This window comes from Trichoplax adhaerens, genomic scaffold, assembly GCF_000150275.1.
Source record: "Trichoplax adhaerens TRIADscaffold_28 genomic scaffold, whole genome shotgun sequence".
Lineage (NCBI taxonomy): Eukaryota > Metazoa > Placozoa > Uniplacotomia > Trichoplacea > Trichoplacidae > Trichoplax > Trichoplax adhaerens.
This window is the reverse complement of record NW_002060969.1, coordinates 490,763-505,658: the sequence shown is the minus strand read 5'-3', so window position 1 is coordinate 505,658 and position 14,896 is coordinate 490,763. Positions and strand designations below refer to the sequence as shown.

The 14,896-nt window shown below is 33.2% G+C and overlaps 2 protein-coding genes across 2 annotated transcripts; one reads left to right on the top strand and one right to left on the bottom strand.

Annotated features, from left to right (window-relative positions):
- Positions 1–1,224: 1,224 nt before the first annotated feature.
- TRIADDRAFT_61828 (uncharacterized protein) lies at positions 1,225–4,431 on the top strand (the record flags this gene model as incomplete). The annotated part of the gene is made up of 1 exon (XM_002117767.1): positions 1,225–4,431. The coding sequence occupies one exon, from the start codon at positions 1,225–1,227 to the stop codon at positions 4,429–4,431; it is 3,207 nt and encodes a 1,068-aa protein (XP_002117803.1).
- Positions 4,432–8,169: 3,738 nt separating this feature from the next.
- TRIADDRAFT_61827 (uncharacterized protein) lies at positions 8,170–9,457 on the bottom strand (the record flags this gene model as incomplete). The annotated part of the gene is made up of 2 exons (XM_002117720.1): positions 8,170–8,300; positions 8,404–9,457. 2 exons carry the CDS (start codon positions 9,455–9,457, stop codon positions 8,170–8,172), a joined length of 1,185 nt encoding a protein of 394 aa, XP_002117756.1.
- Between the last annotated feature and the right edge of the window lie 5,439 nt (positions 9,458–14,896).

The following is a 14,896-nucleotide window of genomic DNA, read 5'->3' as shown; positions in this document are numbered from 1 at the left end:
TAAAATTGCACTATATTGCATGGATTTCGCTATTTTATTAATAATATTTTCAGTAAAATGCTTAGTCAGGGAAATTATATATGTATAATGTACATACAGTGCACTACAGCAGTGTAACGAGCGACTATCTAGTACTCTTTAGATTCGAGAAATTCGAACCGAATCGAATCGAGATTTTTGTTGGAACACTACTCTTCAGTGTACAACTTCTCTACGGCAATCAGCAACTTCTACCAGGCGATGTCGCCTGTTTCTACCATACTCGGAAGAAGGAGATGGTCAAGTATACTGTAGGTGTATATTCGCTGACGGCTCTACAGATGCATTCATTATTAAACTTGCTGAAGAGAATTATTTTAAAAATCGAAAATATCCAAACTTATACAAAAATAATAGATCAGAAAACAATAAATGAAAATAAAACGGCAAAGATGAGTACAATTTGATTTTGGGCATTAGCTTAATCAAGGTTAAACCGGCAAAGCAAATACATGATTATGATGGTTCCTCGATGCTGTCGCGGACTGCAAGTATTGTACAATTAGTGTATCTTGTACAGTACAATGAATAATATCATTGTTATGCTACAGTCCTGTGACCATAATGATGATCTCAGGACTGTATGCTGCATGCGGTAAACGCGTAAAGCGCAATGCAGTATTCACTGTCAATTACAATGTCTAATTTGAGCTACTTTGCCTCAACTTAACTAGCCGCAAATAGATAAACTATTACGTTCGGAGAGAAAGGGCTCATGCTGAGTTGAAACTGCCGTTTTATCATAACTTTCGAGAGTCACCCTTGATTGATTCCTTTACGAGCTTTTTACTTCTCAAGTGCTCTAAAGCAGGTATACACTGTACAGTACACTGTACGGTACTGTATACCAACACTTCCCAACGTTCCTTCAATAACGTAAAAGCAAAATAAAAAGTAAAAAGTAACATAAGAAGTATACAGTAGAAATATACTGTAAATTTTATTTTATTAATAATTTGAATTAATATTGGTCACTGTACTGTCGTGAAGGTGATAATAGCGGATTAATTACTTTGTACCCACTCATTATTGTATACTACTGCATTGTAGCGCACTAGATAGTACGCGTGCATAGTGCATGTTAACTCATACACGTACAGTACTGTACTGTACACTGCAACAAGTAGTAAAAAAATCAGCCGTACTGATCCGCTTAAAAAATTACACATTAGTGAATGTCTAATCATGACGATTCAAACCGTTCGAATCTTGCTGCCTTTGCTATGCGATACGCAAATAATTATCGAATGCGTAAGTAATTTATTAGTTAACTTACCTAGTGAAAGATTCTTACTAAAGATTGGGAATCAGATCATCAATAAAGTATATTTGAAACTCCTTCGGCGTTATCTGGAATCATCCTTATACTCATGGCGTGATCGCGTAGACGATATAATCAACGCTATGAGAGACCCTACTGCTGACATTATCTGGATTTTACCGATCTTCTTGTATGCCCAAGGAGATTATACCTATGATTATCGATTAATAACTGAAAGTAAGAATAAATTGTTACAACAATTAACCGAAAATGCTCCTGCAAAAATTATAATTCATCACCCAGACGATCCTTTGAAGGAGCTTTTCCAAAACATGGACAGATATACAGCAATATCAATCATATCAACGGATCTAGCTAATAAGTTGCTAACATGTAGCACATTTATGAATTGGTCGAGGCTTGAAAAATTATTGATTGACGCTAAAGGTCGAAGATCAACAGGAAATGTCAAAAAGCGCATTAAAGAATATGAAGCAAGGATTAAGGCATTGGAAGAGGAGATGAGAAAACAAAAAAAAGTAAGAAATAGCCTCATTAAAAGTATTAACGACGCAACCCGTGAAATTGACGAATTTGAAAAAAAGATTTTTCAGCTAAGCGAGATTCTAGAATCTATTGCAGATAATTCAGTCCATAGTGATAATGTGAAGGAGGTACAACAAGAGCTCAAGAAGAAAAGGAAAGAAATTGAAATTGTACGAGCTCAGAAATCAGATAAAGTCATAGCATTGGAAAAGCTATTGAAATTATATCGTCAGCAACAGGCTAAGATAGCTAGTATTCAAGATAGTCTAGAATCGTGCCAGAAGAAGATTGAAGAAATGGCAGAAACTGAAAAGAAGGATATATACGAAGATTCGCATTTTTCGGGTGCTGGGTTTATGAAGGGTAGTTCTGAATTTACAGACAATGCGGTTGAAAAAATGAAAATAGGTAAGCGATTGCCGGCGAAAAGAGAGCTTGTGAAGAGGATCTCATGTGCAAGAATAGATACTAATACTGCTAATTTATTGGTAAGTGCGTTCGTGGATAAAGAAGATGAAATGATACGAACCCTTAATCTACCAGCTACAATGAAACTAACTCAGGAGGGTATTAGAGATATTTTGCACATTATAAAAGATAATGATAAAATTTTTAAAATTACCATTGGCCACCATATTCCCGATGTTGCATACGAAGACCTCCAATTACTCATTCAAAACCAAAATAACTTGACTACTATCGACTTAACAAATGCAGGTATCAGTGATATTATTGCAACTGCCATTGCTGAAGCCATTATCAATAACAAAGATCTCTTAATTAGAAATTTGATACTCTTACGAAATAATATCGGGTCTGACGGTGGACGAGAGTTCGGAAGAATGTTAAAAGTTAATCGCACTTTATATACCTTGGATTTACGATCCAACCGACTGGGTGATCAAGGGGTCATATCTTTATGTGAGGGGTTACAAGGTAATGACTGCTTACATTCTTTACGCCTAGAAAACAATAGATTTAGTCAGGCAGGCATTATAGCTTACGTGAACGCTATGATTGATCCTGATTGTCAAATTTCTAGTCTCAACGTAAGTTATAATCCACTCGGCATGCTTGGTATCGAAGCTTTGGCACCCCTTCTAAAATCTCCGATAATTAGTGGAAGAATACTATCCGACACAGATAACACACTAAAACTAATCAAATGTGAAATTGATGACTCTACAATGAATATTTTACCCAAGCTTTTAGCTGACATTAAGATCAAAATGCGAATGTCATTAAATCTGAAAGGCAATAAATTGACTGCAAAAGGATTTAATATATTAGGAAAATGTATGAGGGGAAAGTTGATGGAAATAGACAAATTAAATATTATCGGAAATTCTTTAGCTGGAGATGACATCGATCAGTTTGCCGATGGAATAGCAAGTATGGGCGAAAGTTTAGGAGGGATTCGAATGTCTTGGTGCGATATTACGGACACAATATTATATAAATTAATACCTGCTGTAGCCATCGCGAAATTAGACGAACTACATTTAGGTGGGAATCCATTTGGTGAAAAGGGCCTGCTAGTCCTTTGTGAAATATTAAGTCAAGACAATTTCGCGGTAAAATCATTAGATAACTTTGGAATCGAACGATCGACGGTTATTGATTGTTTATCTTATGCCAAAAATTGTGTTAAAGTTTTAAATTTATCTTGGATTTTCAGTAATTCTGCATGTGATATTACTCCATTGGTCCAATTAATTCAACTTGATGGATTTTCGAACTTAACTGATCTACATCTAGTTGAGAATCAGTTACAAGACAAGAATGTAAAACCTTTAGCAAAAGTTTTACATCTTATGCCGGTATTAAGATACGTAGGCTTGGATTATAACAATATTACGATTGATGGGGTTCTCTATCTATTGACTGCGATAGAGTCTACGAAATTTCGACACCTTCGTACAATAAACTTATTCAAGAATCAACTTAACAAAGAAAATGCTTTAACAATAATCGAAAAATTTCATGATCAACTTTATTTGTTGGAGATTATAGCAAACGCTGAGTATAGAATCACTCAACCTTTCGATAAAAGTGACGACACAAAAACATCCGATGATCAATTTATAAGTAGTATCAAAGGCTTTGTTAAATGCAGCCATTTATTTAATGGCGAAGGAAATCAGAAAATACAGGAATCTAAAATCTGCGATTTAAAAGGCTGTGAATTGACAAACGATGCAATAGATTTTATTACAGACCGGCTTAAAAATCTTAGTCAAGGATTACACAGTTTAAATTTAAGTGAAAATTGCTTGGGCGCATCTGGCATAAGAAGACTCGTTGATCATTTTGTCAGGGATCATGGTCAGTTAGAGAATTTGCAGTACTTAAATATCAGTCATAATGTATTAGGCAACAAAGCAATGAAATATATCAAAATACTATTAGAGCACGAAAGTTGTCGTTTGAGAGAATTAGATATTCGTGACACCAAAATAACCATAGGAGGATTAAAATTAATAATTAATAACATTAAAAATCTACATCAGTTACGTTGGGGTGGTAATTTAATTAGTCAAGAGGAAGCTAAATCTTTATTTAAGAACTTTAGTCCTCAAGAATAGAGTGTTAAAACTTCTCAATCAAGCGGATTTAGTGATTGGAAAAGTCTCTTTGTTCAACATATCGGAAAAGATTAATTGATATAAATCTGAAAATTGAATGTTCACAAAGTATATCTCGATTGTAGCCAACGTTTGTTCTTCCGAAACTAAAAATGCAGTAATTATTAGAAGTTGACACACTGAATAAAATTCATAAATAACTATAACATTATAAAAATAAGTGCAATGCATACCTATCATCGCGATAGCCATAACGCTCATCACTGTATATTCTGGATTACATGTACTCAATTATATTAAGCTAATATAATATGAAGATAAGATGCATTTCAAATGTATTCTGCTTTTTTCAACTATGGAAATTGTAAGTGTGGAGGATTTGAAACTAGGCAAAGTAAAGACTTCAATACTCGAAAGCTTTACAAGCAGTAGGTACAATACTATTTCGGTGTTTTGCAATATTAATGCTAGAAATATGATGCGGCAAAAGTTGATACATTGTAATAAATTTTGCCTTTGAACTCACTAATTCTGTATCATTTAAAAGTGCTAGTAACCAGCAATATTGAGCATCTATGCGAACTATTACTACACTTTCTCATTACATATATTTTGTAATTCTATGTTATAATAAAATTAAGTGTATGCAGAGGTGTACAGTATTATCACGACATAATAGTTCCCGAAAATACGTTCTACACTGGACTATTGCGATAGCTTGTCAATGGAATGGTTTAACTACATTTATCATTTACAAGATCAAGCTACATTAGATTAATGTTAATTGATTTTCTATTAATCACTACAGTCCCTTAACCTTAACGGGCTCGTTTGCCATTCATGATCTTCGTTGTATCTTTTAGTCTGTTCAGCTACGAATTCGTTCTCTACGATTGCTAAAATTCATGTTTTGATTAGTTGCCTTTCAGTATGCGACATGATGTGACTTGGTTTAAAGTAATATATAACTACTAGCTACGTAATACCCGTTGTAAAACGGGTACAGTCGGATCTAGCTTTGCTCCGTACACTTTGCCGTACAGATTATTACTTAGTGATCAGTATACCTATTACACACAGTTCCGTACGGTATTACTTTCTATCGTAGAACACATGAACAGTCCTAAGGAGGGTATAAAAGCAAATTATAGATTATTGGTGCCGTATAACACAATAGAGAGATAGATATCTCTCAAAGATACGTATGCAGCATATTTATTACAATGACTGCTAGCGTAAATACTATATTTTATAGTAGCCCTTCTCTAATATTATATTTTTGGGTTGCGTAATGTACCTACGTAATTACATACGTAGCTTATTAAAGTTTTCACTATTGTCACTATCCACCAGTATCCTAATTGTAATAAAGGCTAATTTTTAGAATTCTCCTTCAATTTTTTTAACTTTAGTAAGTATTGTAACTTTAAAAGTAACTTAATTTGATTTAATTACGGTAGATTCTACTTATTATTTTAGTATATCGTAAACCCGACCACTTTATTCGGGTTGGAATTTAATAACGTTCGATAACTTAACTTTATTAAGAGTTTCATAATGCAAGACTATAAATTTATCTATAACACAGTATTTAAACTGCAATCTTGATTAAAAACTAGCAGCTAATTTTGACTAGAACTTACAGTTGAAGTGACATTACTTTATGATAAAATACAGTGGAAACTCGAACGTTCTAATCAGGGTTCTAATTTAAGATTGATGATCATTTATGTTGTTTTATTATAGGTACATTCTGTATACTGTAGAAAATATATTTTGCAGTTAAATTACGGTTAATTAGCACCGAAAGATGCTGGGCATTAATAGAAGAGTAGCGATATTTTAAGTATATTGATTCAGATTGTAGAACATAATGATAATCCATTTAAGGAAAAGTATTTTGTTTGACGTCTTAAATCTAGTTGTAGCTAATCGTGTTATCATAAATGAATTTAATGAAATGAATTTAAGAACTGCAGAGATGAGCTCACATTAGAGACATCACTTCACTGTGAACTCAGAATACTTTAGAGTAGATTCTTGCAGCAATTATTCGTTGCTCTACTATTCCTAAGCTTTGTAATAAAAGTTTTTTTTTAATTCCTTTGGTTAAGACACTTATTTGTGAGGTACTTTTATTACAAGCCTGAACAGTATGGTCAAATGATTTTGATACAACTAGCCACGAAATCCGGTGTAGCTTTTTTCACAAAAAATTCAGTATCTATTACTGAGCACAAGAAAATCTATCCCACTCTTCATTGTATAATACGTACAGGTGGTACACGAGCACAGTTACAGTAGGACGAAAAGGTACCGAATATGTAGCAATCTTTAAAAAAATCTGAATTCTGCTACACCGTACGTTGCAGTTGCAGTTAATTATAATCGCAATCGTTAGAAAGTACAGTATTTAGAAACTAATACTATGGAATATAAAAAATTTTAGTAAGTAGCAATACTTGTTATACGTATGGTTATTGCGGAGCAATTTTTCCAAGTTGTCGTAACATAGTTTCCGCAAGATAACTTATCTAGGAATGGCTAATATTAATTTATCTATGATGTTTTATATATTTTTAAAGGATAATTGCACAGTTGTATGATATTATCTATAAATTGATAATTAATGATTATGTAGATTTACTATAAATTGACTTTTCAATAAAGTTTGAGTTCAGTTTTGTTTATAGTGTTGTTACTGTTCCTTCTGATAATTATAATAGGAAATAGTCAGTATTTAGAGTCGCACAGTAGGTAGATGTTAGGAGGATAAACCTGACAGTACAACTAAAAGTAGTTTTAGTTTTCTGTAAAAGTTCTATTTTTGTCACTACGAATTTAAATTTATAACAATAATATTGATAATTTTCAAAGTCTAGCTAGCGTACAGGAAAGATAAAATTGACTACTAAAGAAAATACTCTAATTTCCTCTATTCTTAAATAGGTATACAATAATTACTTATAACCCCTTAATTACTCAGAAGTCCTGTCATTTTATGCTAGAATAATAAGATCATGATTAGCAGCTGGTTACATAATGTCTACATTTTCACTTGATAGTACCATCATTATAGCTATCAAGATGTTAAATTTTTTTCTGAGCTAATATGGCAATTACTTATAGTAATCATTCACAATCAGTGCTGCTAATAGAACCGTTACTCGTTACATTATCGTGTAAGGAATCCGATGTTAGTAACTTATAGCCAAAGATTTTTTTCATACTATTGTAGTGCCTTGAGTAAGAAAGAGTAGTTCGCTGTTTTAAAAATATTCTCGAATTGAAATTCGCCATTTTATTGCTATCCTTTAACACAACAATCTCACCAATGATATACCCGTATAATTATTATCTATGAAGTTAGTGCTAAATTCGTCTTACTGCGAAAATTTAAATGAACGATTTACTTTATATATTTTTGATACCTAATACGAGTTGTGTAGTTTATTAGTTGTTCAGACAATACATGCAATTGATATTTTGAGGTAAATTGTGCTACTAATTGAAGTCGTATAGAGTAATGTACGGCGGTCTCGGTATGCATATCACATTGTATATTTTTTCGCATTACGATTAAAAAAGAGGCTAAATGAAAAGGTCACATTAAGTTAGATTTAGATAATAGGACGCTTTACTTAGTACGGGAATAGGATTTAAGATTAAAACTGTTTAAATGATAGAAGAAAAATCGGGGCTTACTACAAATACTGAAGTCCGAATTATTATAGATCTTCATGGTAGGATTGGGGAATGAGGCCAGTACTCAAAAATTTCGATCATATTCTGACTAAATCGAACATTTTGTCGGAAAGTTTTTTTTCTATTCTTATTGATTCTCGATTTTACAGATGATTTAATTGAATCTGTATAAGTACAGAAAGAAATTAAGACGGTTAGAGCAGTTATTATTTTGGTAACAAAACAAAATAATGATATTTGATATCTTTAGTTATATTTATAACTCACCAGATAAATCTAAGACCTGAAGAACGGTATCGATTTTAATTTCTTTAGCAAAGTCCGCTTCATATAATTCCTTTTCTAAGAGAATTTTCTCCTTTAATTCCTTAGTCATTGGTGCAGGGTTTAATCTAAACATCCCTCCGGAAGCAGAAGGGACATAGGATGATGTACGTGTATTTGGACATGAATTATTTTGTCTACTATTGCGATTACATATGAATCTTGAATGCTTTTTAGCTGTTACTAAGTGACTTATTACTGGAAAAATCGGATCAGGCCTGACATCGCTTTTTCGATTTTGCCGTAAATTATTGCTTTTGATAGTTGAAATGTATCTGTTACGATTAAGAATATTATCACACTTTTTTTCCAAACATATATGTATCTTGTCTTCTATATTCCACGGTAACTTTATTGCTGTTGTCGGTCTTTCATTTTTAATGTCTTTTCTTCTATTTAGCATTAGATTATTAGTTGAGGGAGGATTTTTTACAGGAAAGCGATCAGGCATCATAAGGATACGGTGTGAATTTTTACTAACTGCAGTGCGAGTGAAGAGAAGCTTCCTCTTGGAATTTACGTCATGTAATTCTTGATTTATGCTCAGTTTGGGAGAATTTAGATCATCACTGTTTTGTGAATTAGTATATGAACAGTAATCTGCAATAAAAAGAGGGGTTCCTCTTTGGTTTTTCGTCTGAATGAATGGTTTACCAAAGTTTCGCTTATTCACGGCGTCAACTGCGGCATCATTACCGACTTGAAGCTGAAAAGCATCATATTGTTTCAACTCTTTCTGGACTTCTTCATCTTTTTGCAAAATGATAGTATTTTTATCAGTAACTATTTGATGTTTGGGAATCGCTTTCGAAGTATTCGAAATTAAATGCTCTGGACGTTTGTTACCGAAATTAGAAATATCATATATTTTATTTGCTACACTTCGACTGCCTTCAATTGTGTTAATTGTTGGTCCAATGCTACTCTTCACTGCCAGTTCGCTGTCTTGAGATTGATTAATCAATTTAAGATACTTTCGTACCTCTTGCCTTTTCATAGTATATTCGTTGAAATTAATGCAGTTAAGTATATACCCGTATATGTAAAACGTGCCATTACCTCATAATTTATATTGCTTCGTAATCGTTTATTAACGATGATACTTGTAGTTCTCAAGCGCAAAACAATCCTTTCATTCTATAAATGCCATGAAATCGTCCGAAATCGGTCAAATATTTTCTGGCAAATTAAGTTAGTACTTAGAAATGTTTAAAAACATCTATATTTAAAGAATATAACTATTGATGAAACTTTGAATTTGCGATACAGTACTTTACGGAATGGTAATTGTTGTAGCAACATACAGTATAGTACACAATCTTCTTCTTTCTTTTTTATTGTTATGCGTGAGACTGTATTCTTATGCATGCCTCTAATAAATACAAGAATCAAGAACAATAGAAATTTACTATCATGAAGTGTTCGCTACACGTAGTATACTGCCGGGCGTTTACGAAACAATCACAAAATGTTACCAATGAAAGTAAAAGGAGTAGTATGAAGAACAATTGTAGGTTAAATTTTAGTAAGCTATGCGTATAATACTGTAAACAAGGCAATTCTATTGGTACATCAGTATATACTGTATTTACAAAAATTTACTTTTCATAAATTTCCAATTTCGATTTTTGGGCTTTTAGGGTTTAACCTTTCTTTATACTCTGTAAGAGATCTTCTACACTACGTGTACTATACGGCAATACCTAACATTTAAGATACCCTGTTATATTACAGTGCGCTATAAGGGAAAATTTGGGGTTACGACTTTGAGGGGGAGGAAATCTTAGTTGAGCAGTGTATGGCTGGAGTTACAGCAAAGACTGTACTGTACTGTACAGTTTTGTATAGCTCTTTTGATTTCAGATAAAAAAAAGTGGACAAAAGTGTAGTACGGTACAATTTCAACGCTCTACTGTACGTACTGTACTGTACTGTACAATACGTAAAAGCCGGGAGTTATTTTTTAAAGGTATGTTCACACGATGAACTTTTTAAGGAACACTATGAGCCGTAGAGTGCTTGATCGGATTCCGAAACAGGAGGGTATGATAGCGAACTAAAAATTGTAGTGCCGTACAGTACGGTACAGTACTGTAGTACGAAAAAGGCCAACGTAGAGTATACTGTATACTTTACTGTAAAGTGTATTGATCTTCATGCAAAAACTGCGAGAAAAACTGAAAAGGTAATCTGCACAGCGAAACGTGCAGGCAAACTTGACCGAGTAATGTGGTACGAAAAGGTCCACCATGGATAGAGTTCGTACTGTACAGTACTGTATTTGGATAAATTAAGGATGGGAACTTGTACTGTAGAGAAGTGAAAGCGCGAATTTTGGTACTGTAGCCACATACTGTACTGTACTGTACAACAACTCAACTTAATAATTCCATGTTTATGTACTGTACAGTACTGTACACTGTACACTTGTACTGTACAGTATAAAATGAATTTTATCATTTTATTTACAGTACTGTACGGTACTGTACAAGACTCTTAGAATAATGTATCATCGTACAGTATAAGCTATTTACGCTGAGTATCTGAGTAATCGGGGTTATTATGGCTGGGCCTAGTGTACACTGTACAGTACAGTACAGTAAAAATAACTGTACTGCGCACAAGCATAAGCTGTTATAAGAACTTCTTGTTAATTAATTATACGGTATTGTACCTGTATAGTGTACAGTATACTGTATATTGTATTAATAACTTATCTTATACTGCACAGTATAAGAATTACCGACATCTCGATTTGCTAAAAGTAACGAAATCCTTATTAGATGGTAGTGATTAGTGCAAGTTTGTAAATTTCAAAGCATACCTACACTTCATTCAGTAAACACGGTTCCGTATTGCTTGATCAATAGTTCCACACAGTAGTAGTCTAAATACACTATTAATTGTGCTAGTTTTATGTTTAAATGTAGTAAACTCGTCTTGACATATTTCATTGGATAATGGTCGACAAGGATGATGGTGTTGGTGGAACTCATATAGCATCCACAGTACAACAGTTAATTATAGCAACTCATAACTTCGGAGAGACAAACAGAATGAATTACAATTCACCAGTTCAAGTGCCAAGTATGCCTACCAAGCGAAAAGAGAATACCAAGAAGAGAAAACAAAAGCCATTTAGGTACAGTATTACTAAGCTGTAATCCAAGGAGTGTCATTATTAACTGTAAAGCAGTGTTAACATTACTACGAAGTGTATGAAGATAACGTAAATTATAAGGTAACGGTAGACATATATAGCTAAGATATTGTAATATATACATGATGTTAGGGTTAGGACTAGGGCACTGTATACGACGAAGATACAAGATGATTTAAATTTTAAATAGTTATATGGGCAGAACGTTAAGAAACTTTACAAAACTGTGTTGGCAAGTGATTATTCTGGTATTGTAGGGTTCACTGTTTTTGAATTTCACTTACAGTATGTCACGTACACTTGCAGCGCAATGATTAGGAGGGGCAGATTTAGTGAGATCGCAGCTTTTGCAATTTAAATTGAGTGTAAAGTCGTAGTGTCAAGGGGGGGTGGCGATCTTATTAATCATCATCTAACTACAAATTTCATCTTTTTTTGTATAGTTTATGGAGGAAATGCAGTACAGTGTACAGTACAGTACTACACATTACGGTGTTAGTAAGTGTACAGTACGTCAGTACTTACTGAAATACAGTACATTACGGTACTGGGTTATGACTAATGAGTGATATTCACGACGATTTGTTTTGAAACGTGCAAAATCTATTCCAGAAAAACTTTGCACTTACTTGTAGACTGTACTTGCAGTAAGCTATTTGCTGTATGAAGACGACTGCAAAAAGCCCGGATACTACGCTATACGAATACGTGCGAACGTAATACAAGCGGGCGCATAAGTGTGACAAGGTTTACAGTTGCTATAATTTGGCACGCATTGATTTATGTACTGTACAGTACAGTACATGTCTTTTAATTTTACTGACTGCGTTTTCTGAATATTCATACCTTTTACAATATTTTATACATCAGATCACCGAAGCAAACCCGGTTTGGGTTGCTTGTAGGGGTTTACTTGGTAGTGCTTTAACTGCAATTTACGATGCACCAACAGTTTAAATAAAATGTGCAGTATACTGTAGTGTAACATGGACTACTGTATAAAAAAGGGGCCTTCCCACTACTTTAAAAGGGCAAAAATTTTCTTGTATGAACTGGTATACTGTACGCGTAAATGCGCAAAATATGTACAGTACACTGTGCGGGTTCAGCTAGTTCATTGTAACACGGACAATTAAGAGAAAGTAGTGGCTGATTGTAGCAACTAGCAAGTATCAAACAGTAGTAAAGTATTATTACACCAGTATTGTACTGTACGTGGTTAATTAAATCATTATTATTATCACAGTCCTCAAAATACTGTAATGCGACAAGTCAATTTATAGCAGAGACCACTATAAGAAAGAAAAAACTAAAATAATTCGGTCCTTCCGATTATCTCGCACTTTTTTGCGGACATAAAGAGCACTCGGTATACAATCAGACTATGGATATAGTAGACTATTCAGTTGATCATCTAAGTTATAGGAAAATTATTAGGAATTATATATATACACAACTCGTATATTATATAATCAAATCATGAATGGATGCTTTCGCAAATAGCCTTTATTTTAGCGATTAGTAATAATAATAGAGCTCTTATATTAAACTTTTAAGATACCGTTTTAGTTTCAATTTGTTAACGCACTTCACATACGGCATTAAATTGCAAACATTAAAAATGTTATCAATATGCTTCGTGGCATAATGCTATGTGCAACATAACATACATACATACGTACTGTACAGTACGTAACCTAGATTAATTTCAATTCAGTAATGTCAGTTCTTTGTTTTTTACCTATGTTAAATGATATATAATCATAGGAAAGCTATAAGCCAAGCCAATGACGTTAATGCTTCGGAATCAAGTGATGAGGAAGATGCAGAATCTGACGTCGTTGGTACGACTCCCTTTCAGACAATACAGGATTTTGTCGATTGGAGTGTAAGTTGATAATAACTCGAATATTTATAGTATTACATACAGCAAACGGTACTAGTGTATTGGAAAGTGATGTATTAGTAATATCGTGCGGGTAACTTACCTACTGAAATCTAATTGAAGAAATTGCCTGTAACAGTGCTAAGTTACGATATGTGGGGTAAAATTTATAGATGGTATCTTTATCTTATATTATCCGTAAATACTACTATCGTAATGAATGTGACATCTGCCAAATTTGATTTTATCGATAGCTATAATAGTAACAGTAATATTTTCATAATGCTTTAATGAAAAGTCCTCCACTAACTAAAGGCACTAGCTAGTAGCTAATTAATTTCAGAATTCATTATTGTACTTTTATAATACTGCTTTTAAGCAATTTCCGCGAATTGTTTATTAGTTCTTTTACTCCTTGCCCTATTAGGGAAATGTTACAGTACATCAGTTTTTTCTAATTTACTACACTTATACAGTATACTCATAATTATGTATCTTCAGTGAACAAAAATGTATTATTGACCATTTACTCATTTAAAAGGAAACCGCCGAAAGTGGAACTCACATTTGGATAGATTATGACTCGGGCCATAACTGTTATATGAATGATATTGATAATGAGCATTGTCAGGTAAGTGAGTTTTAGAATAGGTATAGCCTAAAAGTATAAGATAAATCACTGTACGATTTCATCTGCAAGAAATACAATTCTCTAAACTATCTTTAAGAATTTGCCATGTCAATGCTTGTAAAATTATGTTTATCAGTTATCAAAGTTACTTCCTATTACGCGCACAAAGTTCATACTGTACTCATATCAATTAATTACCTATGCTAAAAATTTTTGAATGTTTCACTTTAGAAATCAAATCTAAGGAAAAGATGCGTTGGTAATTTTAAATTTCTTTTTACCTGTGTCTACCGTGATCTTAAATAAACTGAATTTTTATTTAGCTTGCAAGATTGTAACTCATGTCGATTGTATCCCTATGTTATACAAGGTAATAAGCAGAATATCGACGTCAACAGCAATAGGCTAATGTCACGAGATTGCAACTATTTTGTAATTAGCGATATGTTGAATAACATTATCTCAAAACTAAATGAGACTTTCTACCCGTACTTTTCTAGAACGATATTTACTGTAGACCGACTTTTTATGATCCTGCTCAAAAAGGCGATAAAGAGGTGAATATACTATAGCTACTCAAGTAAATTCCCGTTTTGTTATATTTTCCTGAATGGTTTTTAATCTCTGGCTATATGACAGAAATCAGATTTACAGTTTGTATCATAAATAGTTCTCACAATATTATAATTTGAAGCTAAATTTATGGGTGCTCACCCTAATATTTATTAATCCGAAAAAGTATAATCTTATGCGATTGTAA